At 51.6% G+C, this 22691-nt stretch overlaps 1 protein-coding gene across 2 annotated transcripts in view; it reads left to right on the top strand.

Moving 5' to 3' along the window:
- The window catches only part of TRIP4 (thyroid hormone receptor interactor 4), a 30675-nt gene that overhangs the window by 6924 nt on the left and 1060 nt on the right, over window positions 1–22691 (top strand). The window contains exons 7-12 of one of the 2 annotated variants that reach the window (XM_080626172.1): window positions 674–889; window positions 1408–1534; window positions 2220–2407; window positions 3593–3717; window positions 4519–4610; window positions 18958–19060. In XM_080626172.1, coding sequence (XP_080482298.1) covers window positions 674–889; window positions 1408–1534; window positions 2220–2407; window positions 3593–3717; window positions 4519–4610; window positions 18958–19060 — 851 coding nt within the window. Of the gene's footprint in view, window positions 1–673; window positions 890–1407; window positions 1535–2219; window positions 2408–3592; window positions 3718–4518; window positions 4611–6536; window positions 6791–18957; window positions 19061–22691 lie in introns of those variants that run through there. The other variant, XM_080626173.1, reaches the window with a different exon arrangement.

Below are 22691 nucleotides of genomic sequence, written 5' to 3'. Positions count from 1 at the left end.
AAATAGCACAAATTCTCTGCAGGCTAAGCTGCCTTCGACAGAAACGTCAGAGAGTTCCTTCTAAAACCTGGGCTGTAGCTACAGACACCCTAATGCTGGAGTTTGGTGGCACAAGAGTAAACCTTGTCCTGTTTGGAATTCATAGAATCATCACAGAATCCCAGCCTGGTTTGGGTTGGGAGGGACCTTAAAGCTCACCCAGCTCTAACCCCTGCCACGGGCAGGGACCCCTTCCACTGGAGCAGGGTGCTCCAAGCCCCTGTGTCCAACCTGGCCTTGAACACTGCCAGGGATGGGGCAGCCACAGCTTCTCTGGGCACCCTGGGCCAGCGCCTCAGCACCCTCACAGGGAAGAGCTTCTGCCTAAGAGCTCATCTCAGTCTCCCCTCTGGCAGGTTAAAGCCATTCCCCTTGGCCTGTCCCTACAGGCCCTTGTCCCAAGCCCCTCTCCAGGTTTCCTGCAGCCCCTTTAGGCACTGGAGCTGCTCTAAGGTCTCCCCTTCAGGAGCCTTCTCTTCTCCAGGCTGAATTCCTGGTTTTGTGTCCCTGACAGGTCAGGTCTTGCTCTTTCAAGAACAGAGAAGATCTGGTAGGAGGGCAGGTTTGGGGCAGTCAGTGCTGTGTCACTGTCCCACCATGCCCATCTGCTGCTGCTCTGGTTGTTTCTCACCAGTGTGCGCCGAACCCAGGTCATTGATGATGAATCAGATTACTTTGCCACCGACTCCAACCAGTGGCTCTCCAAGCAGGAGAGGGAGGCTCTCCAGAAGAGGGAGCAGGAGCTGTGGGATCTGCGGCACGCCTCTCGGCTTACCAGGAAAATCACCATCGACTTCGCTGGCAGGCAGATCCTGGAGGAGGACAACAGCATGGCCGAGTACCACAGCATGTGAGTGAGATATGGCAGCACCACGGTGTGCCTGAGAGCAAGGAGGTGACAGCTGGAGGTGACAGGGTCTGGCTGAATCTGGAGAGGAAGCGTAAGGAAAGCTGAGCAAGCTGATCCTCTGAAGGGTGCCTCTGATGCGAGGGTGCAGGTTTGGGTTCTTCCTTGAGGGTCTTTCTGGCTTGCAGCATATCATCTCTTTCAGTACAGTTCTGCTGAGCCCCTCTGCTAAGCCCCAGTGTGAGAGGCTTGCACAGGGTTTCAGTAGCTGGTGTGTCTGTTAAAGATAAAGCTGCCCTGGAAAGAGATGCTGCAGAAGGCTGATCCCAACAGAACCAATTCACCTCAAATTCAAAGCAAGCTGAGTTTCTCTGGTAGAGAAGAGTGAGTGTTCAAGCCAGGAATCAGACTGAGTGGGGAGATTGTGTAGTTAGGGGAGGTGCTGTGGGTCAGACGTGTTCGTGTGGGGAGAAAGGCGACATTGCCGGGGGGAATTTTCCTGTCTCTTTTTGTGCTTGCAGGTTGGATGAAACCATCGAAGCCATGAATCGTGGCACGCTGAGCGAGCCAGCCAGGAGCCCAGAAGCAAAGACAACTCTGGGTCCTGGTGTTTTAGTGAATCCCCGTCTTCTTCAGCCTGCTCCTTTGGTCAGTGTGGGTTGAATGGTTTATTCTGGAGTAGCAACTAACTCTGGGAGAGTTGAGCATATGAACTGTGAATTCTGGCATGGCTCTAGTACCTCTGTCCTCCCCTGTGTCTGAGATCCCTGTCAGCAGTCTGAGCTGGGGACAAAGAAGGTTTGCCAGTGCCCTGCTCTGTTTCCTGCTCTTGGTTTTCCAAGTTTTAGTCTCCTGCCTCCTTTTCAGGAATGTGGAGGAATTTTAACCTCAGCCTAAGGTTGTGTGACTTTTTCAGCATTATTTGTATGCCTCAGGATCTCTGAGCCTTCCAAGTGCCTAAAGGGGACTTATAAAAAACCTGGAGAGGGGCTTTTTACAAGGGCAGGTAGTGATAGGACGAGGGGGAATGGCTTTAAAATGACAGAAGGGAGATTTGGATTAGATAGTAGGAAGAAGTTTATTCTTTAAATCCATCGTGCAGCTGTGATGCATAGAAAGGAAATGCCTCATGGAGTAGAGCATGACCTTGCTTTTTCTACTGCCAAACATGGCATGAAAGCAGAGTGGGTTTGCAGGGAAGGAAGAGTGATCCCAATAAGAGTAATACCTCTGTCCTTAAATGATGGAAAACTTCAAATAGGAACAGCATATATCAAGTGTAACTCCTAGAGTGGTGCTAACATATTTCTTGTTTCTTTTGAACACTCTGAAGTGGGTGGACCAGACTGGTTTGCTCCCACACAGGAAACCCATCCATTCCATGGACACTGGAAATGAGCTTGGCTCCGAGCGGAACAGGTTGCGGATTCAGGATCGAGAGTTGCAGGAGATCTCAGATGATGGTTGGTGCCTCAGCATGCACCAGCCTTGGGCTTCCTTGCTTGTAAGAGGAATTAAAAGGTAAAGGGGTGGCATGAGCTGTGATGTGTCCTGGTCAGCTCTTGCTTTGTAGGTGAGATGGCAAGTTGTGTTCCTTAGGGGACAGCTGATACCTACTGAGAGCTCTCGTTTGGAAGATGTGCTTCCTCCTCCAGTGTACTCCTGCTTTGGGAAGCTGTGCTTCCTCCTCCAGTGTACTCCTGCTTTGGGAAGCTGTGCTTCCTCCTCCAGTGTACTCCTGCTTTGGGAAGCTGTGCTTCCTCCTCCAGTGTACTCCTGCTTTGGGAAGCTGTGCTTCCTCCTCCAGCGTACTCCTGGTTTGGGAAGCTGGTGATGCTGTTTTTCAGGGGAGTAGCTAACCTGGAAGGTACAAGTTTTCTCACAGTGGGTAAATTAAAGAGAGGCTGGGATTTCTGCACTACCGTTGAGATGTACCTTTGTGGACTTGGACAGGCAGAGAGGCTGAAGATGTGACATGTTCTACTGTCTTTTTGACCGTTGTAAAGAAGCCAACAGTGGCACCAAGCTTTCTTTGAAAAACACAACCACACAGACACACCCCTTGCCACTACTTCCCCCTCCAGAATCAGGTTACAAAGAGCAGCTCCTTCCTCCCAGCATCCCTGGCACGTTAATTCACCTTTCCTACTGTTCGTATGGAACAAAGAATCTTCTCTAGCCTTTTTTTTTTTCCCTTTTCCTTCACAGAATTTTCCATTTTAGGGAGCAAAGCTTTTTCACTTCCCAAGCTAAAGACACTGTAAATCTTCCTGTGCCTGCCTTTGCATCCCGGTGGTATGTGGATGCTGTTGGCTGCCCCAGTACAGCTGCAGGGCCTGGTGCCTGTTCTGGGAGCCCAGGAGCTGCAGCTAACAACTGCTTTGTACGTGTTCTTACCGTGCAGAACTGTTTGAGCTTGTCAGGGTATTGCATGAGCAGATTGCCTCATGGATGTATCTGGAATACTGCTGTGCTTGCAGGGGATTGATGTCCTTTGCTGTTGCTCTGAAGCCATAAGGACATGCTCTGCTTGTGGCATTATTTGTTGCCCATCTCAGCTTTTCGCTGACACGTTGCTTTGTGTTGAAATAGGCAGGGCAAAGCTTAGCAGCAGGGATTGCATTAGTGGAACATCTGATTGAAAAACCTGTCCATGTGGGTGATTTCTGCTGAAATTTAAGTCCTAAATTCTCCTTTGTCCTCTAGGGTGGAGGGCAGGACCTGGTACACCTCTCATAGGGGGCGGTTGTGGATTGCAGCTACTGCTAAAAGACCTTCCCCTCAGGAAATCTCTGAACTGGAGACCACCTACAGGATGCTGCTCCGGAAAGGTGAACTTCTCTCCTTGGATCTTTGTATTATTGGTACATTGAGCCACGTAATGAGCAGTGTCAGAAAGGCGTCTGCTGAGCAGTTATTGCTGCTTTGCTTTTTAACCTTCTGTTCTTGAAATTCTCTTCATCCTTTCTGCACGTCATCAGCCACATGGGTCTGGTGGCAGCATTTAACTTCGTCCTGCTGCTGATCGCATACTCAAACCACAAGCACTATTGAATGGCACCTGACTTCTGCAGCAGCAGAGGACTTCGGTTTTTTCTTGGCTCAAGCAAGAAGCAGTCGAGCACGTGCTTGCGTATGTGTGCAGTGGCTTGTGCTCCAGTCTGTTTACAGTGATGTTAAGGACTTTTCATGGATTCTGACCTTGTGGAAATCAGGATTGAAAAGCTGCAGGTCCTCAGGAAGATGTTCTCTCGTGTGGGCAGGAGGATGCTGGTGGCTGCGCTCTGTGTCTGTTTGTGTGGTATTTCTGTGCGTCACCCAGTTTAAATGTCATGCAGCAGGATTGTCTGCCCCCTCATCAGAGCGAGGAGCTCTTCCCACACTCAGTGTTCCTCCATCAGAAGCTAAGCAGGGAAAGGTGTTTATATAATAAAATCTCCCGAACTTAGTCCTGTCATAGTGAAGATCCTGAGCTGGATAAGGAGCGATGGGGTGTTGAAATAGCTGTATGTCTCCTTATGCCTCAAAAAGTAGAAGTGTGTGGAGGAGAGGGAAGGGCGCCTGGGGTTAGCAGACCCCAGCTATGTGTGTGGTGATGTGGAACCCCTGAAGAGATGTTTCTTTTGCTGCAGATGTGGAATTTCCAAGCGATTATCCCTCCGGATGCCTCCTGGGCTGTGTGGACGTGACTGATTGCTTATCGCAAGAGCAATTTAATGAGCAGGTGAGTACAGCAAACAAACCTTTGCAAGCTTGCATTAGCCAGCAGCTTTAAACAGTGTAACTCACCTCCATGAGATGCACTGCAGAAGGCAGTGAATGGAGGTTTTAGACTTGTGCTGAGAGAAGACACAACCACTGTGGTCTTGTATGCCTGGAGAGAAAATGTACTGAGAAAATGCATTTCAGCAGTGATGGAAGCATGCAGTGGGCTAATGCGGACTAAATCCATCATCAGCCTCTCTGGTGGTGAGATAGTTTGGTTGAAACTAGTTCCTCACATACTCTGAAACCCTTTTCAGTAAGGACTTGTTCCTGTTTAATTAAACCAATGCTGCAAGGGCTTGGGGCAGCCGTTACTCCCCTTGCTGCACAGATAGACGTGCAGCAGGATGCTGTGGCTGTCCTTGACTGAGGAAGGCAAGGCCCTGCAAAGCATTAATGTTGTATTTCTGGTTTTCATCCTCCTTTGGCAAACTCGAGACCTTATATGTTACCTGGATGTGGCTTCCAAAGCAGGATCAAGTACCGTGGTGTGAGGGAGGGTGCTTGGCCCAAGCAGGGGCATCTAGGTCCGTAGCTGCTGGAGCTGCTCAGTGCTTCTTCCTGGAGCTGGAGGTCACAGTGGCCTCACTGGTGAGAGCTGTGCTCTGGTCAAGGCATTCACCAGGAGCAGGAGAAGTGGGAGGAGGTGAACACCGTCCCACCAGGGAGGATGAACAGGAGAGCAGCAAGGGCTTCATGGAGAGCCTGCAGAGGAGACATCAGAGCCCCTAGATACAGGGAAGGAGGGACAGCTACAGATTACTGAGGTGATCAGGACTCCTCAAGGGACATTTAAGTGGCCTTTTTCTGAATGAGGCAGGAGGGTTGGTGACCAGGGACAGGTGCTGAGGCCTCCTTCACCTCAGGCTTCAATAGCAAGATCTTCCAGATATCTTGTGCCTGGAGGCAGAGTTCAAGGAGGAGAGGGACTACCTGTAGCAAAGGGAGACAGAATTGGGAGTCTTCTGAGAAATCCCAACCAATGGAAGTCTATAAGAGTTGATGCTGTGCATCCAGATATGCTGAGAGTGTGGCAGATGTCTTTGTGAGGCCACTCTTACCTTGGAAGGGTTGTGGAGATCAGGAGAGGACCCTGGTAAGTGTAGAAAGGTGGCTATTACATCCATCTTTGAAAAGGGAAGGAAGGATGATCCTGGACACTTCAGGCCAGGAAATTCATAGAGCAACTCCTCTTGGAGGCCAATTTTGGTACACAGAGGAGGGCATTGGGAATAGCTGGTGTGGATTTACCTGGGGGTAACACCAAGCACAACACAGCTGTTCTTGGTGCTGTTTCATACCTCTTCACCTCACTGCCCCATCACTGCACCATCAGGTTTGGTCTGATGGGAATGACCAGACCGTGCAGGGCTTGAGAGCGAACTGTGACCATCTTGTGAGGTGGAATCCCCCAGGCCGATTGGCATCTTCTTGCCATGAAGGGTTGGAGAGGCACCAGCACCTGGGGACTGAAATGCTGAAATGCTCTTCTGGCTTTCCCAAGCCCTGTGAGGCTTTTTAGCGGGGGTAGATGCCTGGAAACCAGAGATGAAAAGAGTATTTCTGACAAGGTGGTGTCTGTTCAGTCTAGGGTGGAGGGGGGAGAGGTTGGAGTATGAGCAGCAGAGGGAGCTTTGGGACTGGAATACAATGAAATCTAGGGGAGTATTTGGCCTTGTATGGAGCAGGCCTCTAGAGAGAGGAGAGGACCCTGGGGCCAGTGTAGGGATTTTCTTCCGTAGCATCCACTCATTTGCCATTTGGTCTTCAGTGGAGATTCTCATCCTTCTGCTGTCTGTAACAGTGGTGGAAAAGTACGCTTTGGTCTTTCACAAGTACTTTTCTGTCTGTAACAATTCCTTCTCTTTGTGAATACATTCTCCAGGCACTGGTAAAATGGCTGTGACAGCTTCTTCCGATCTGGAAATCGCGCTGTAGGCGACCAGCTTTCAATCCTCCCATGGAGGACCTTCACAAGGAGCTGTGTTCTCTGCAAATGCCTCCCAGTCTGCTGGCACTGCCTCGCCACAGAGGCACGGGAGGAAGGGCAGTGTCTTCCAGGAGCACTGTTATTACACCTATTGGCGAGAGATTTACTTCTTCTCAGTGTCATGGCAATTCCTGGTTCATATTTCACTGGCTTTTTGCTTCTCCCATATTGCAAGCTATTTGTAATTCCTCACTTTTTGCCTTTTTACAGTGGTTTTGTCCATTCCCCTCCCCAGGATTGCTTTATATAGCGTTCATTTCCCTAGCTGGTAAGATTGAACTCTGAGAACTGAGCCTGTTTCTGAAGTTGGTTTATGAGGAAATGTGTGTTTTTATGGACTATCATGAGCAGCAAGTGCATCTGAATGAAGCTGAGATTCATTTAACTGCAGTGTTAGCAAGGTGGAAAATCGTTGCAGTGCCAGCCCAGAAATGTGAGTTGGATCACACTGGGAGTAGGAAATCCCAGTTGCTCACACTGTTGATTCAGCCCAGGTTCATCAGCAGCCGGCACCAAAACCACTTGTCAGCAGTGTAATCCAGTGTTTCTTGGGGTACAAGGACAACTCCTAGCTCAGGGGAAGAGGAAGATGACATGGTTTTGCATGCAAATACCACTCTCTTCAGTCACTGTGCTTTGCCTCACACTTCTCTTCACCAGCTCGTATCTGAAACTTGTTCCAGAAGAAAGCCTTCCACAAGTGCAGGACAAGTCACGTCTGCAGATTATTCCCACCACCCACAGATGAAACACTTCCCTGTCTTGCTCACTGTCCTGTGGTGGTGCAGCTGCCACAGAAGCCTGTTATGACTTGTGGCCATTTGTTTCCATAGGCAAGGGAGACTCTTCCTGCTCTGTCCCTCCCATGACTTCTCTGTTATTTCAGTCCTTACGATGCTGTCACCCGCTCCCTGCTCAGCACTATCTGCAGATCTCATTTCCGTGCTGTTTGCATCCTCTCTCAGGTTGCTAATGAAGATGTTAGTGGCACCCTGCTGGTATTTTTCTATCATTATCCTCATTTACTATATCTTTTTGTTTAACACTTGTGCTCAAAGAAGCAAACTGAAGCAACGGTGCTCCGTTTTGCCAGATGCAGCAGGCTCAGGCTGAGTCCCTACCCGACAGCTTGTGTTGTTGTCAGGGACTCGTTATTTATCCCTGGTATTACTGGACACATAAGCCTGGCCTTGCGTAACCCTTTTGGAGGGATCTTGCAGCTCTGCCCCACGTACAGTGCTTGAAGACCGGCAGACGTTGTTGAAGTGGTTTGCAGGTCTTCAGGGCCGTGTGAGAAGTGATTACAGAACAGAATCATGTATGTGGTAGCTGGCACGGATCAGAGTAAGAGCAGAGAAGAGATGTCCTTGTCATTAAAGTCAGCATCACAACAGATGCCATTGCCCTAATCCCAGTTGTGCTACTTATTGCATGAGCTAGTTAAATCTGTTCCTCTGGGGCTCTTTCCTACATGGAAAATAAAGCCCGTCAGAGGTTATTTACACCTAATTTTACTGCTAAAAGCTGTGATCTTTGGATTGAAGCTGCTTTAGGAGCAGAAGACATTGTCGGGTAGGCAAGTCCACCCCAGATATCAAGTGTCACCTGCTTTGCCCGCAGGGGACTGAAGCAAAAGCCACTTTCTGACTGCAGCCCTGCTGCTGCGGGAGGGGGTTGGCTGATGCCGGGAGATCCCTCCATGTGGCTCTTAAATCTCAGTATTTCCAGTTGAGCTTTGCACATCTTGCACCTCCTGGGAGCGCCTTCTGGGCTCGCTTCCTTCTCTTCATGGCAGCCGCCCAAAAAGCGGTGCTGGAGACCAGAATGATCCCTTTGTTTTGCTTCTCGGCGCTAAAGGTGACCTGGAATCTTTGGGTTTATTTTCCCCCCGCTGAGATCTGAGCACTGACGACGGCTTTTCCTTGCTCCGGGCCTGACATCACCGACACCTCGAGCTGAGCAAGGAGCTGCCTTTCTTTTCCTGCATGAGGTGTTGGTGACTTCAGCAGCCTCGCTGGGGAAGCACGGGATGGCGCAGGCAGGGCTTGGCAGGAGGCTAAACCAAGCAGGGAAGTATTTACATTTATGCCCTTTTAATGTGCTCTGAAGTCCATGTTCGTTCTGCTGATGACTTTGATGTGAGAGACTATTACTTTAACTGGAAAAAGAACATTTCCGCTGCTGCTATTTTGGTAGCTGATAGGTGTGTTTGGACTTATTTTGAACGCGAGCACGCACACATGCCAATATGTAGTTGTAGGCATTATCTGTGGCTGAAATATTGGGTAATTGTGTTTTACAGGAGTAAAGTATTTAGTTTTCATTTCTAGGTGCTCACTTAGTGTCCTAAACCTGCACAAGGGAACACATCTAAGCTATTTTTGTGCCATGAGATTGCAACTGTCATTTAACAACTATCATCTTTCCCTCTCAGGAAATTTGTGTTTAATCTCTTGTCCTCCTCTTCCCTCCCCAGTGAAAATAACAGTAAGAAAAAAGAGACTCAGGTGCCAGGCATGGAGAACTCGCTTTGAATTCTCAAGCAGGAGTGAAGCAGGGTAGAATTTTTCTACGTTTACACTCCAGAGGGTGCCTGTTCAGATTCTCTCCAAATAAAGGAACAATAGTCCGCTGGTCATATTTTCCTAAGGAAGAAGTTAATGAGAGGGAGAAACACAAACATACAGATTGACGTGACTTCGAAGAACAGTATAAATACATAGACACTTTTTATGAGGACCTTCTCCCTAAAGCAAATGTTTCCTAGTGTAGGCTCTGAGTGAGACAAACGTGTTTGTGTGCTGCTGTGGCTGCCCTGGCACCTTCCTTGCCCTCCCCCAATGGGATATTTGCCTTTTCATTCCTGAGGCTTAGTTATTGCACCTCATCTGAGGGTTTTAAAGGCTAGATCAGATATACTTCCTTCTGCAGCAGTCTAGGTGGTTGTTAATGATTGAAACCAATGAAAGGCCTTTGAACTTTAGAGGTCCCTGAATTCTCCTAAGTTGAATTTGTCTTTTGTCTGTAGCTCGATGCCAGATCAAGCAGTATTAGGCCTTAGCCTGGCTTGCAGGGTGATGCATCCCTTTATTTGGTTTCTCACAAAGCCCTTGGTTCATGGTTCTAGCAGTAGAGCAGAGCAGGCAGGCAGCTGGTTTGGATTATAGACAGTAAGAGCTGGGGGAGTTTTTCCTGATGTGAAGTGCTTTGGTTTTCATCAGAGGCTCTGCGAAGGCTCCAGCTGCCTTGCATAAGCCAGCAGGTTTACTGAGGCCACTGCGCAGTCTGTTAAGATGAAGGAGAGATTGTCACTTGATGGTGATTAATTTAGGAATGCATTAACATGCCAAAGAAATCGAATGATAGAGGGTAGCTTGCCCTCTCCTCTGGTTTCTTAGACCCTAGGGAAAAAGCGAAGCCAAGGCTGAAGTCTATGACTTAATTACTGCTGACTGTGGACTTAGCCTCTGTTACCATTTCAGCAAACCAGGCGGTGATCTGCGAGGCTTTCCCCCTTCTCTCAGATGTGGTCACTGATACGTGCCGCCTTCTTGGTGCTTGGTTTTTATTTAATCCTGAAATCAAGGCTTAGATAAGACCAACCTCGAGCCTGGCTGCTGCTCAGGTGCCCTGTACCTTCACTGTCTGGTTGTACCTCCAGCAGGTTGAGCTGTGACCACCCCTGAGGTGGTGACCCCCAATGAGAGGGAAGCTGGCAGCAACAAAATAGAACCAACTGTGGTAAACATGCAGTGCCCAAGGACCACACTTGCTTAAGCTGTCGCTGTCACGTCATCGATTTCGTAACCCCAAACAGACCGGTTGCGGGGATGTGTCCCCCAGCTCTGCCATGTGTTGGGCCGTGAGAAATCCCATCCCGCTGGTGGGATCGAATCAGTAGCTGGAAGCAGCATCACTCCTCCTCGGGGAGCAGCACTGAGGGTCAGCACGGGGTGAAGTGAATCAGGGCAGGGATGCAGGTGCCTTGTCTGTGCTGGGTTTACCAGCGTTCAGCTGATCTCCATCACCTGCTGCGCTCGGCTCTGCCATTTCACCCCTGTGCTTTGTGGCTCTCACACAGGGTCCCCACGAAGCGTATTGAAGCTCTCTGTCTCTGTCTAGGAGGGCGCAGGTGCTGCAAGCTGCTCGAGCCAGAAGCAGGTGCCCTGGTTTCCCCTCGTCTTCTCCTCCCCATAGCCTCTTCCCCGCTCCTTGCCAGGTCCCGACAGAGAGCGTGGTGGCGGGGCTGCACTGCAGCTGGGGTTAGCGCTGCCTGCTCCATCCCTGGGATTAGGAGGATGAAAGCAGCTCTTCCAGCTGAGCTTAGAACACTACCAAGTATTTTTCCAAGTCCATCCAGTTTTTCCTGACAGCCACCAAGCACTTTATAAACATCTCAAGCCCTTCTCATGCTGCTTCCAGGGTTTTCCATGGGTGGGTGTTTCCTCAGACTGGTGTTGGATCTGCAGGAGGGTGTTGGTGGCTCCTGCCAGGCCAGTTCAGGGAGAGCAGGGGGGTGCAGCATTGGCCCCATGTTTGCCAGCACCACTCTTCCTGTCGACTGGAGCTCTGGCATTCTGCTCAGCATTTAAAATCCGAGTGCACCAGCACAGGTTTGAATACGAAATCTACATTTCAAAGTATGAGTATTAGTTTTACTATGTTTTAATTGCTTCCCCTGCCCTTTGAATCAAAGTACAGCTTGTGGTATAGGAACATGACAAGAGCCAGGCTCAAGGCTGAGAGACGAAGAACACCCACCGGATGAATCCAACTGGCTGGGGGAAGGAGCCTGCAGTGATCCCAGCCTGCTGTGCCTGGATCTGGGTGTGTATCAGCATGCGAGGGGCAGAGCAGGCAAGGGCTGAGAGGCATCACTGTGGGATGAAGGGGAAAGGAAAGCAGGCAAGCAGAATTCCTTGTGCATCCTCACGAAGGGTGCCGGTGCCAGCACAGGATCTGCCAGCAGCAGATGTAAGCTCTCAAAAGCAGTGGGGAGGATGTTGACTGCAACAATGCATCAAGGCTGCGGTTTGTAACCTCAATAGCGAGGCAGTTAACTTTTTTTTTTAACAAAGACATTTTGATTGCCAAATCCATAACCATTAGCAGCTGTGGTTTCGAGCTGTTCCTTCCTCACACGTTGCAGTCTAGACCTGACAGGCTTTCAAACAAAAGTTTGGCTGCCGGCTTTTGTTTGTGTTTCTTTGCGATCCTGCTCTCTTTCCTTTTTGCCCGTTGTGTTGATTTGGATTGAGCATCAACACATATCCCTTCTCTAAGCCAGCCTCCATGGAGCGTCTCCTCTGCATCCATGTGGTCTTCTGTGAGAAGAGGGGCGTGTAGAGTGCCTCGAGTGCACAGGCTGCAGTACTGGATGTTTCTGCTTCAGGCTAGAAAATTTGGCGTTTCTAGAAAGCTGGGTCTGCTTTGGGGTTTCTGTTTAGGAAAATGTTGTTTCTCTTTGGCCAAAGACTGGTTGGCCTGTGCTAAGGCAGAGGGAACGAGGCCCTAAAAGGTGGTGCTTGAAAATGTGCTCAGAGTTGAGTTTGATGCCAGACCATGTCGTGAGGGAGATCAGACCTCGAAGGGAAGCGCTTGGTGCTCTGCAGTCTGGAAGTCTGAGTCCAGAGAAGGTGGCACAGAGCAGCGGCAAACCTGAGACTCCTGGCTCGGGCAATGGCTCCTGGTGCCAGTCAGGTGCCACTTTTGGGTGAACATGCCCTGGAGCACTTCAGGATTGGGAGAAGTGGCCAGGTGATCCCCCAAGGTGAATGTCCTGCTAATGGGGTGGTGGAAACTACGCTGTTAGAACAGCAGATGGGGAAATCATGCTTCAATGCTGTTCTCCTTGGACAAGCAACAAGGATGGATGTGGCATGGACACAGTGGTTCCTAAAGGCTGATCCTGCAGGCTGGGAGAAGAATGAGGCTTTTTTTCCTTCTGAAATTAACAACTCCTACCTGCAGATGGACCACAGAGCCGATGACTGAGTGTCAGGCACTGGAACCAGCGTTACTGCTGGTGCTCACTTACTGGAATCAGGGAGTTTGCAGCACCCACAACCGGATGAGCATCAACTTTCTCCCTTTTGATGGTTCCATTTCTCCTGCATCCACGTGTTGTGTTGCAGGCATTGCCACAAATGCTCCTCTTTGGCTGCGACACTCTTGGTGCTTGCCAGAAACTCCCGACTTTCTTTTCCCTTTTGCAAACCACTGAAGAAACATTTTCTAGCTGGATGGTGAGCGATTTCCCCCCGGAGAGGAGGAGAAAATGGCTGTTTAGTAGTTAATTACCTGTTACGTTGGTCTGACAGCTATGAAGCTTATGAGGCATGAAAGAAGAGCAGAACCGCCTCTCCCACAAATCACCATGAAAACGGGGTGAAGGAAGTTGTGCCTGGATCCCCGGGGATGCCTCGCATCCCACTGCCCTCCCTTGCACGTGGCCAAGGGGCTTTGCACAACACCCAGGGAAGAGCCCTGTGCGTGTTTTTGCCTGCTGGAGACGGCTGATTTATTGCCTCTGCTGGTTAGGGCAGCCCAGCTCTTTCAGAGGAGATGCTGTTGCCGCCAAGATGATTTTTTTTCCCTTTGAATGCATTTTACAGGGAGCTCTCTTGCCAACACATGGGCTCCGCTTGCTTTTATTCTTTCCAGACAGTGTTGCTTTCCAGTGCTGCCTCCTTTATTTCAGAGCTGTTGGAGAGCAGCAGGGAAATGAAGGCTGGAGCTGGTGTCTTGGCCCTGCGCTGCCTGGCAGAGCAGCTGTATTTCCCCTGTTGTTCACCAAGGAGGCATGCCAGGAAAATGATTCAACCCTTTCCATTATTAACCTTGCAGAACAACTCAACCACCTCCTTGCTGCTCGGTGCTAGTGCCCCGGGGCCACCCCTTAGCAACTGCAAGATGGAGAGGATGGCAGCCACCCACTGAAGGACTACAGGTTCCAGCGTGCAATTCTGCACCGTGCTTCACCGGGATGCGTGCCGGGAATGTGCGCTGGCGCGCTTGGCTCCGTGGGCAAGGAGAGTGGAGGAGAGCTCAGGCTGCATTGCAGGGCTTTGAGGCCAGCATGTGTAAAACGCCGGGGCCGTTCCCACCCGGTGGTAGCATTTGGTCTCTTGCGCCGCCTTTGCTTCTCTCCTTTTGTGTCTGGAGACCTCAATGAGAGCGAAAGATGCTCTTGAAAGGTTGGTAGCAGAGCTACCGGGGAGCGTTTGGCTTTGTGCTGTGCGGGGCTGCCGCTCCGGTGCATGCAGTGCCTTTGTTCCTTTCTTGGATGCACCAGAGCAGAGCTCATCCCATTAGTGATGGTTTGGCTGCCTTGTGGCATGTTTGCCTTTGGGTCCTTCTATGCCCCTGCCTTCAGTGCCTGCCACTTGGGTTCAAGCAAGTGCAGCTTACTGGGGAGGGGTGAAGAACCCGAGGGGTTTGGGACAGTCCTTTTCCATGTTTTGTTTTTCCCTGTGCTGAGATGGAATTGGGATGAGCTGAGGGTCCTGAACACCGCATGGCCACTGTATCCCACTGCAGGCTGTACCCAAATCACGACAAAAAGATTTACTTCAACAGATTGGAGGGAGGGGAAAAAAGTGAGCAGGATTTTCTGTTTCTCTCAAATGTCAGAGAAGGTGGGTTCCTGGCTCCCTGGCTCCAAGCTGGCTTGTCCCCTCCTTTGCTCTTTTGCTGTGGGCTGTGGAGTGAGGAGGCTGGCAGCCCTGCTGCTATTTCTGGTGGCGATGAGCTGGGGATTGGAGATGAGGGATGGTGAAAACAAAGTGGAGGGAACATTCATTAGCAATTATCACTGCTTGCAGCTTGATTGGGGCGGCTCTCGGGGACATCTGATAGCCTCTTAATACATGTTCAAAGCGCTGCTCCAGTGAGAGGGTAAATGTGGTGGCTAGTTTGCAGAGGAGCACAGCACTCAGCTCCCTTCGCCATTTAACCTCGAGCTCTTTCTGTGTGCGTTAAGCTGCCTTGAGATCTGCTTTGGGTTTGGGTTATCTTTTATTCTCTGCTAATCTCTTTGCAGCCGGGAACTTACAGACCTGTTTGTTAGCAGCAAATGGAAGCCTGGTTGGTGTGGTTGCAGCCATGGGCTGAGCAGGACGGGTGGTACCGGTACCGCTGCCGGTGCAGGGAGTGCGTACGTGGGGTTTTTCCACTGTGTGAAGCAGTGGGCTGGAGCAGCAGTTGGTGAGCCGTGCCGGCTGTTGGCAGCCCACGGAGCCCATCGTCCTCCCAACTGCCTGTCACAAGCCCGCTACGAGGTGGCAGAAGGTCTGAAAAGAGGCTGAATCATTTCTTTTACACCATAGTTGCATTGCATAATCCCTCTCTTTTAAGTTTTCCTGCTCATCTGCAGGATTGGAGGAGGGTGGGTGTTCTCCTTGAAGGACAAGCTGGCCTCTGGGCTATATTTGGTGTCAAGAGCCTTTTTAGCCACCTTCTTCTAAATACTGAGTTGCTTCCTGGTGAAGGCAATGTCAAAGCCTGTAGTACTGACACCTTAGTTGTTTGCGCCCTCAAGATTGTAACAATGAGTGCTGTTGGGATGAAGAAGGAGCATCCTCTATTGGACTCCTGGCTGGGTTTAGCCCTTGGCTGTTGCTTTCCCTCTAGGTTGACCTTTGATTTAAAACCCTGCTGTTGCAGATCCTCTTTACTGGGGATCTGCTCTGTCCTCCCTTCGTGGCACACTGGATGTGGCTTTTGGGCTTTTACTACAAGTCTCAGGTTTGCTGAAGTGATGATGGGCAGTGGCTGCTCTCTGTGGGGTGTAGGAGTTGGCAGTAAATTTGTTCTCTGTCTTCTAAGCTTACTGCGTTGCAGATTGTAGAGTGACTCGACCAACCTCTCACAGCAGAAACATTGAGAAATGAGCTTTTTACTTGTTAGACACTTCGGTGGCCTTGGAAAAGGTAACAGAGGCAAATGCGTTTGGTGTCTTGGTGGCAGCGTCTCTGCTGAGTAACTCATAGAATCAGAATCCCAGACTGGTTTGGGTTGAAGGGACCTTAAAGCCCATCCAGCTCCAACCCCTGCCACGGGCAGGGACCCCTTCCACTGGAGCAGCTTGCTCCAAGCCCCTGTGTCCAACCTGGCCTTGAACACTGCCAGGGATGGGGCAGCCACAGCTTCTCTGGGCACCCTGTGCCAGTGTCAAAGTCAGCTCAGTAGCTGCCAGTAGGAGAGGCATCTTTGGCATGGGGCAGGTAGGTACCAATGTCCTAGTGCTGAGCTAAGCTGCAGAAAGAGCCAAAGAGGTGGAGGAGTGCCGCCGTTCAGCCACACTGCCTGTTGCAGTGTGTCTGATGACCAGACAGGACGCTACAGATACATCAGATGAGTCAGTAGGTGTCTACAGGTGACATTGCTCATGGTGATCATGCATGGCACTGACAGCAAGCGCTGTTAGGGGGCTAAATAGCAACAGGGAGAGATTCTGGGGAGGAAATACTAGCAGAGACCTCTAGGGAATGAGATTCATGGAGGTGGTTTCTAAGCGCCTTAACTATGGCTGTGCTTTTGCTCCTGGTGATGTAACCCTTTTTTTGAGCAGCTCAGCCCATTAATCCACCAGAAAACTGACTTTACCCAAGAAGTCCCTAAATTTCTGCAGGATGAATGAGTTTAATTGACTTGTGGAAAAGGACTGGGGTAAGAGGGAGCCCATTAACTTGGCTCAGCATCTTGGGGCTCAGCATCTTGTGGGAGCTCAGCCTCATCTTCTCCATGTGGAGTACCTCATCTCTAGGCAGAGGAAAGGGTTACAGCTTTTTCTCAGCTCCAGCAGGCAGGAATATTCTGCTTTTGTTGTTCACTAGGATGGGTAAGAGGTTTCCGGGGTAGATACAATAGGGAGCCTTAAATGCAGCAGCTGGACTGGGGTCTCCTTCCCTGCCTCCTGTGAGTGAGATGCCAGAGGAAGGACCGAAGCCTTTAAAATGCAGGACACGAAGGGATTTGGCACACGTACAGAGACGTACCCTGGGAGCAGAGATGAAAGGCTGCGGTGTGGAAGTGTAAACCCAAGCTGCAGCTGTGACATACGCCTCGGCCTTGGGATAGAATTGAGCTGGAAGCTTTTGGAGCTGGAGGTTTGATCCTGGTTTCGGATGGAAGCTGTCAGTGGAGAAACCAACCTGGCTGTCTCTCACCGCTGATGCGGGGTGTAGAGGTGGCTGTCAGGTGTGTCAGAGGCACATAGTGGTTGTCCAGATCCACCTAGGAGGTGGTGGCTGAGGAGACTTGGGAAGCAGCTGGATTCAGGCAGCAAGACCTCTGGTCCCAGACACATCCTGGCTGAAGAAGCTGCTGTCTGAACCACATATGGTAGAACAGGGATGGATCATCTCTGTAACCAGGTTTGGATGGTGGCTTGTGCACCACGTGTTGCGGTGTGACCTTTGGAGCCTGTGGTGGTGCAGGAGCTGCTGGCTATGTCAGGTCCTCTGGCTCCAGAAAGGCCACCAGGCACCCGTGTGACGCTCAGAGCGGTGAAGGGACGCCAGCATTTTGCACTCACCAGGGGTTGGCTGGGGATATTCACATTGGCTCTTTCTATCCTTCCAAGATCCTCCTTCCCTGCAGATGGGAAATGAAAATCCTTGGCACTGGCATGGAGCAGTGGAAGCAAGTCAAGTAGCGTGGCTCAATAAAAAGAGAGGAAGGATCCAAGCCTGGATGGGTACAGCAGGGCAGCCGCGGGCGATGCTCCCTGGCATGGGCATTGTACAGAGCAGCTAAGGGCACGTACATCTCTCTCTTGCTTGGTGAACAGCTCTTACACGCTGTTGTAAAATGAGAGGGGCTGGAAATGCTTTCCCTGCTTGATCCAATCCCAGTGTCAGGCTTCTGTAAATCTCCCCTAACCGCTGGCAAAGCTGCCAAACACTGCTACAGCGCAGGGAGAGCGGGTCGCTCCCTGCTTCCCTCTCCGTGCCCAGCTGTTCCAGGGCAAATCCAAACTCATCTTGGCAGGTTGGTGAGAGCTTTTCAAACACTCAGCCTTGGAGTCATTTGTTAGTAACAAATGGGGGATTTGCCAGGACACGCTGCTCCATCTGGTCTGGCATCCTGTCCCCTACAGCAGCCTTGACGGATCTGCTTGAGGAAGGCAGGGGAGCAAAAGGAAATCGGGGGCAGTTTTCCCATGGAAGGGAAACCGCTTCTGCGGTCTGCTGGAACAGCGTTTCCTGGGCTGCAGCACCTTTGTGGCATGCCCTCCCCTCTGTGCTGTCAGTGCAAGGGCTGCAGCTAATGGAGAATCCCAGTGGTGGTTGGTACATACATTTTCTACTGCTGTTTTGCATTTCATTTCTGAACACCAGTGGGGCTGAGCTGCATCCAGACAGGACTTGGGTGCACTTCCCTCGCTGAGTGGTTTCCTTCTCCTTTTTCCTCCCATGGTTAATGAGAGAAATAATCTGTTTATGCTCTTCCTATAAAATTCTCCCATGTCTTCACCGCAGCGAAATCTCTCCGTAGGCTCTGAGCACAGAGCCAGCCCTGCACGGGAACAGCCAGCTTCTCCAAGCCATCGCGTTGGCGAGTTGCAAGTGGTTCCTATTGCTCGGCCTTTAGATGCAGCCAAATCTCAAGGGCTGTATGTCCCACCACAGGGCCGGGTGTGCTCTCCAAGTCTCAAAGCCTTTGTGTTTGGACTGAGCTTTCGGGGAAAAGATGGGGATGTATCTGTAGCTCCAACAGCTGCTTCAGTAGAAGAGGTGGCCATCATATCTTTGGGTTTGCCAAGCTGTTCTGTTTGAGCTGCTGGTGTGCTGCTGGTGACCGGCTGGGGTTGAACAGGGGTATCCACATCCCCAGCCAGCTGAATCTGGGAATGCATCATTCTCAAAATGGGTCCCACGCTTGTCCCAGCGTGAAGCAGGCAGTGAGCAGGCAAGGACTGCCTCTCTTTTGACACCCCACACTTTAGATGAGCTTAAGCCCAGTAAGAAGCCGCACCTTTGAGGCAGCGAAGCACAGATCAGTGCTAAAGGGGGCTGAGGAGGGTTGGGGAGCACACAGGGAAGTGGCTTGGGAACAGGTCTGGAAAGGGAGCAAGATCTGGCAGAGGCGCAATGAGAAGAGGCGTAGCGAGGAGCTCGCTGATTAAAACCCAGACCTGGAATTGTTGCTTTTATTTTTCGCTAGCAGTTACTAAACTGGTTTAGTCTGAGCTGCTACAGCCCAGATATAATCCACCGCTTGCCGATTTCCCTGCTCCTGACCACCGAGCTCTTTTTTGCACCACAGCAGCCGGCCTGACTCTGTTCTGTATGTGTGTGTCTGTGTTCCACAGTATCCGGATCTGAGCCAGGAGTCCGGGTCTCCATTTGTCTTTATCTGCACGAATCCCCAGGAGACGGTTGTGAAGTTTCCCATCAAAGGAAAACCCAAAATCTGTAAGTAGTAAAGTTTCCACAGATGCCCCCCTTGGCCTGCTCTCATCACCACCTCTGCTTGCCTTTGCCAGATGAGTTCGCAACCTTTGCCCTGTGCTCTTTGATCTGTAGGTGTTTGTTTAATGACTCGAATACATCTGTAATATTTTTTTTGTCCTTGGCTCCCCTTTCCCCAGATGTTGCTTCTTTCCAAATACAAGCCTCTTCCTGCCCCTGCAAACACTTGGGAGGCAAAGAGCCGCGTGGCTGCCACCGAGCCGCTCCTGGCATCAGCCTGGGTTGGGATATGCACTGCTGCGGCAATGCTCGGGTGCTTGCTTCTTGCCTGTGGTTCAGAATTACCCTCTTGCCCATGAAGGCGGTGAGGGCTTGAAGCAGCAGGAGCTGCAGGGCCAGCTGGATGCTGTCCATCCGGCAGGATGGGGCTGTCCTGGCAGGGCACGCAGGGGAGCGCCGCGGCATCTGTCCGCGTGCTGCTTGCCAGCACCGTTATAGTCCCTTTTATGAGGCACCAGCCCCTCTGCATGCTGCCGGTTGCTCCTGCCCACTGCCATAGGATGGAGGAGGGATGAAGCAGCTGGGGAGCTGCAGTCAGCTCTGGCCTGAGGATCAGCCTCCCCAGCACACAGCCTGGGGAAGGCACCGTGCGTGCTTTCAGGGGATGTGACAAATTAATTTGAGGGGCTAAAAGCAGCATAAGCAGAAAGAGTCTTGGCTGTTGTTTAGCAGAGCCCATGACTGGGTTTTCTCTCTCGTTTGCAGTGTGTTTCTCTAGGAGTAGTTACCCAGTGGTACAGGAGCAGCAGGGTTTCTCAGGACCAGTTAATAAGGGCTTTTGAAGGGTTATTTCTGCTGGGTTTGAGGGGGTTTTTGCCCTCTCCACTCAGAGGAGCCCCATTCTCCCATGGCTTTGGTCTCTCCCTGGGTATTGGGAGTATTCCTGCCCTGAGCAGGGCGAAGTGGTTTGGTTTCTCTCCTGCCTTTTGTACCAGCACTTGGGAGGTGGGTTCAGACAATGGCAGTAACGATGCTGGTGAGCTGTAGGGCTTGGATCGTGGCACCGTCCTCCCTGGGGGACAGGTCTTCCCCAGCACCCATGAGCAGGCGGGTTATTTAGAATGCAGATGTCTTTGCTGCTATGGAACAGACCCGTTGCTGCTGCTGGAGCAGCCACTGCATCCTTTCTTCCTCTTGGCTTAATCTCCATGCTCTTGTTCAGACTCTCTCAAGCCCCTTCACTGCCACATCTGCCTCCCCCCGGCTGTGGTTCAGAGCAGAGCTGCCGGCGGCCACTGGAGTGGAAGCTACTGCATGGGGTGAGCCCAGGGCTCTGCGCGTCTGCCTTGCCGTGTGCAGGTGCTGCCGGTCCCCTCCCCATCTGTCACATCGTCTCCTTTGTGTTGTGACACTTTCCTGCTTGGAGAAGGATCAGTCTAACAGCCGGGAAGGAAGCCGGCTGTGCTGTGCTGTGCCCGCTCCTGCTGCCGGCCCTGCCTTTCCTGCCCTCCATCCCAACAGGAGCTGTCATGAGAGCAGCGGCGGGGGAGGCTGTGGAGTTGCACGTTCAGCTCCCAGAGGGGACATCATCCGTCTGGGTGATATTTGTGGCAGCCTAGGGAAGGAGCAGGGAAGCCTCTGACCTTTCGCTGGGGTAGGGCACCGCTTTAATAGGAGCTGGCATTACATCCATGACAGTCAAAAGCTTCATTCTCCAAGCTGGAAGCAGAGCAGGGGGAAGGTGCTGGCTCAGGTCCCCACCTGAGCTTGCCGGCTGCCCCGGTCTCCTTGAAGCCTGGCTCAAGCCATGACAAAATGCCAGTTTGTCTTGTTGGGAAGCCAAGCCTGAGTGGTTTTCCTTGCCAGATAACAGCATGGACCTCACCATGATGACATCCGAATGCTTCTCTGTTGCAAATTAGTTGTTTCTAACAGCCCAGGGATGGGGAAAAAAAGGGAACATAGCCTGATTTTATGGTGCCAGGGTTATTGTTTGTGTGGAAGGGATGGGCACTGTGTTTGTGCTGCATCTGGGAGCACTGCTCACCCAGACACATCCCTGCTTCGCTTTAGTGCGTGAGGACACAGCTCAGTGGTGGTTCTCATGGGAGATTTCCTTGGGTCTGGGCAAAGCTTCCCTGAAGCCTCCCTTGTGCACTGCTCTGAAACCTCCCTCCAGCAGCCGGCGGCTGGAGCAGCGGGCGCAGGGACGTGTCATAGTGCAAGGTGAGAGTCCTCAAATCATTGAGTGAAAGGGAAGGGGACCCTGGGGCTGCTGCCTTGAGTTCAGCCTTTTCCTAAAGGTTCCTGTGTGCTGTTCTATGTTCACCAGCTGGTAGAGCAGAGGAGCCTCCTGATCACTCTCGGGGTGCAGGAGGAAGAGGCAGGCATGTTAAATACAAAGACTATGAACCCTGGAGGTGACACAGTGTTGGGGATGGGGACCAGAGCACGGAGAGAGTGTGAACTCACTGCCTTTCTCCTGCCAACAGCCCCGTGGCATGGCGACGCGTTGGTCCAACACGTGCTTCCGGACAGTGTGGCCGTGCCAGCTCCTTGCTGGGTGCTGATCTCCCAGACCTCACGCTCCAGGGAATGCCCCATTTCACTCTTTTGCTTGGCCTCAGTTTTCATGTTCTCATTTGTGATGGTGGAAGAGTTTTGCAGACAGCCTTTTGTGTCCTGTGAGCTGCAGGTTGGCATTCACTGCACCGAGGCATTGGCAGCATCTGGTCCGTGTCCCCAGTTCCAGCCTGACCCATTTGTGGATCTGTGGCACGGTGACTTGCAAACCCTTGCTCATGTTTTATGTTTTGCATGTGTTACGGTTTCGGTGCATTGAACTTCCCTTTCGAGCTCAGACAGGAGCAAGGCTGGCCCAGAACTCGAGCTGAAGGAGGAGGACTGATTTCGGGGAGGTTGCGTTGACCTGGTGGGAGTTGGTTTGAGGGGAAGGTGATGGTCCCTGGCTGGTTTGGAGCCATTTTCTCTGGACAAGCACCTGCTTCTCGTTGCACACGAGCATTTACCAGCAGGTTTTGGTGCAGTGGCCAAAGCGGAACCGGTTTGGAGCCTGGTGGATCTTGAGACCACCAGAGATGAGATCTGCTGTGTGCTGTAGCTGTGTTGTAGCAGCACAGCTTTTCCAGGGACTCCATGTGCTGTGCTTCACCCATGGGGTGACAGGAGGCTTGATTCCCGAAAGGGGTGGTGCATGGGACCTGGTTAAAGTGCCACCACCTCCGGCTCCATCCACATCACTGGGATTTCACTGGAACCTACTCTGTCTGTCCATGTCTTTGATTCCTTTGCTTGCTCTCCTTATGGTGTGACCCCATTGGACCCCTGTTCCCTCCCAGGGGATGCAGGGGATGCTCCCCAGGGACTGGGGCTGCCCTTCCCAGCTCAGAATGGGCTCTGCAGTTTTCGTTGCCAGCTTCTGCAATGCTTTGGAGCCCTGTCCCTGCTCCCAGCTACAGGGAGAGGTGGGACACGGCTGGCATATGGAGGACGGGAAGATGCAGGGAAGTTCCCAGGGAAACATGGCATTAGAGGAGGTGAGAGGCGCCTGCTGATGGCAGAGCATCTCCAGGAGGCTGGCTTTTTGCCGTGGTGCCTCACTTAAGGTCACCTT

This window comes from Psittacula echo (assembly GCF_963264785.1).
Source record: "Psittacula echo genome assembly, chromosome: 10".
NCBI lineage: Eukaryota > Metazoa > Chordata > Aves > Psittaciformes > Psittacidae > Psittacula > Psittacula echo.
The sequence above is the reverse complement of the archived record's forward strand: the minus strand, read 5'-3'. Positions and strand labels throughout refer to the sequence as shown.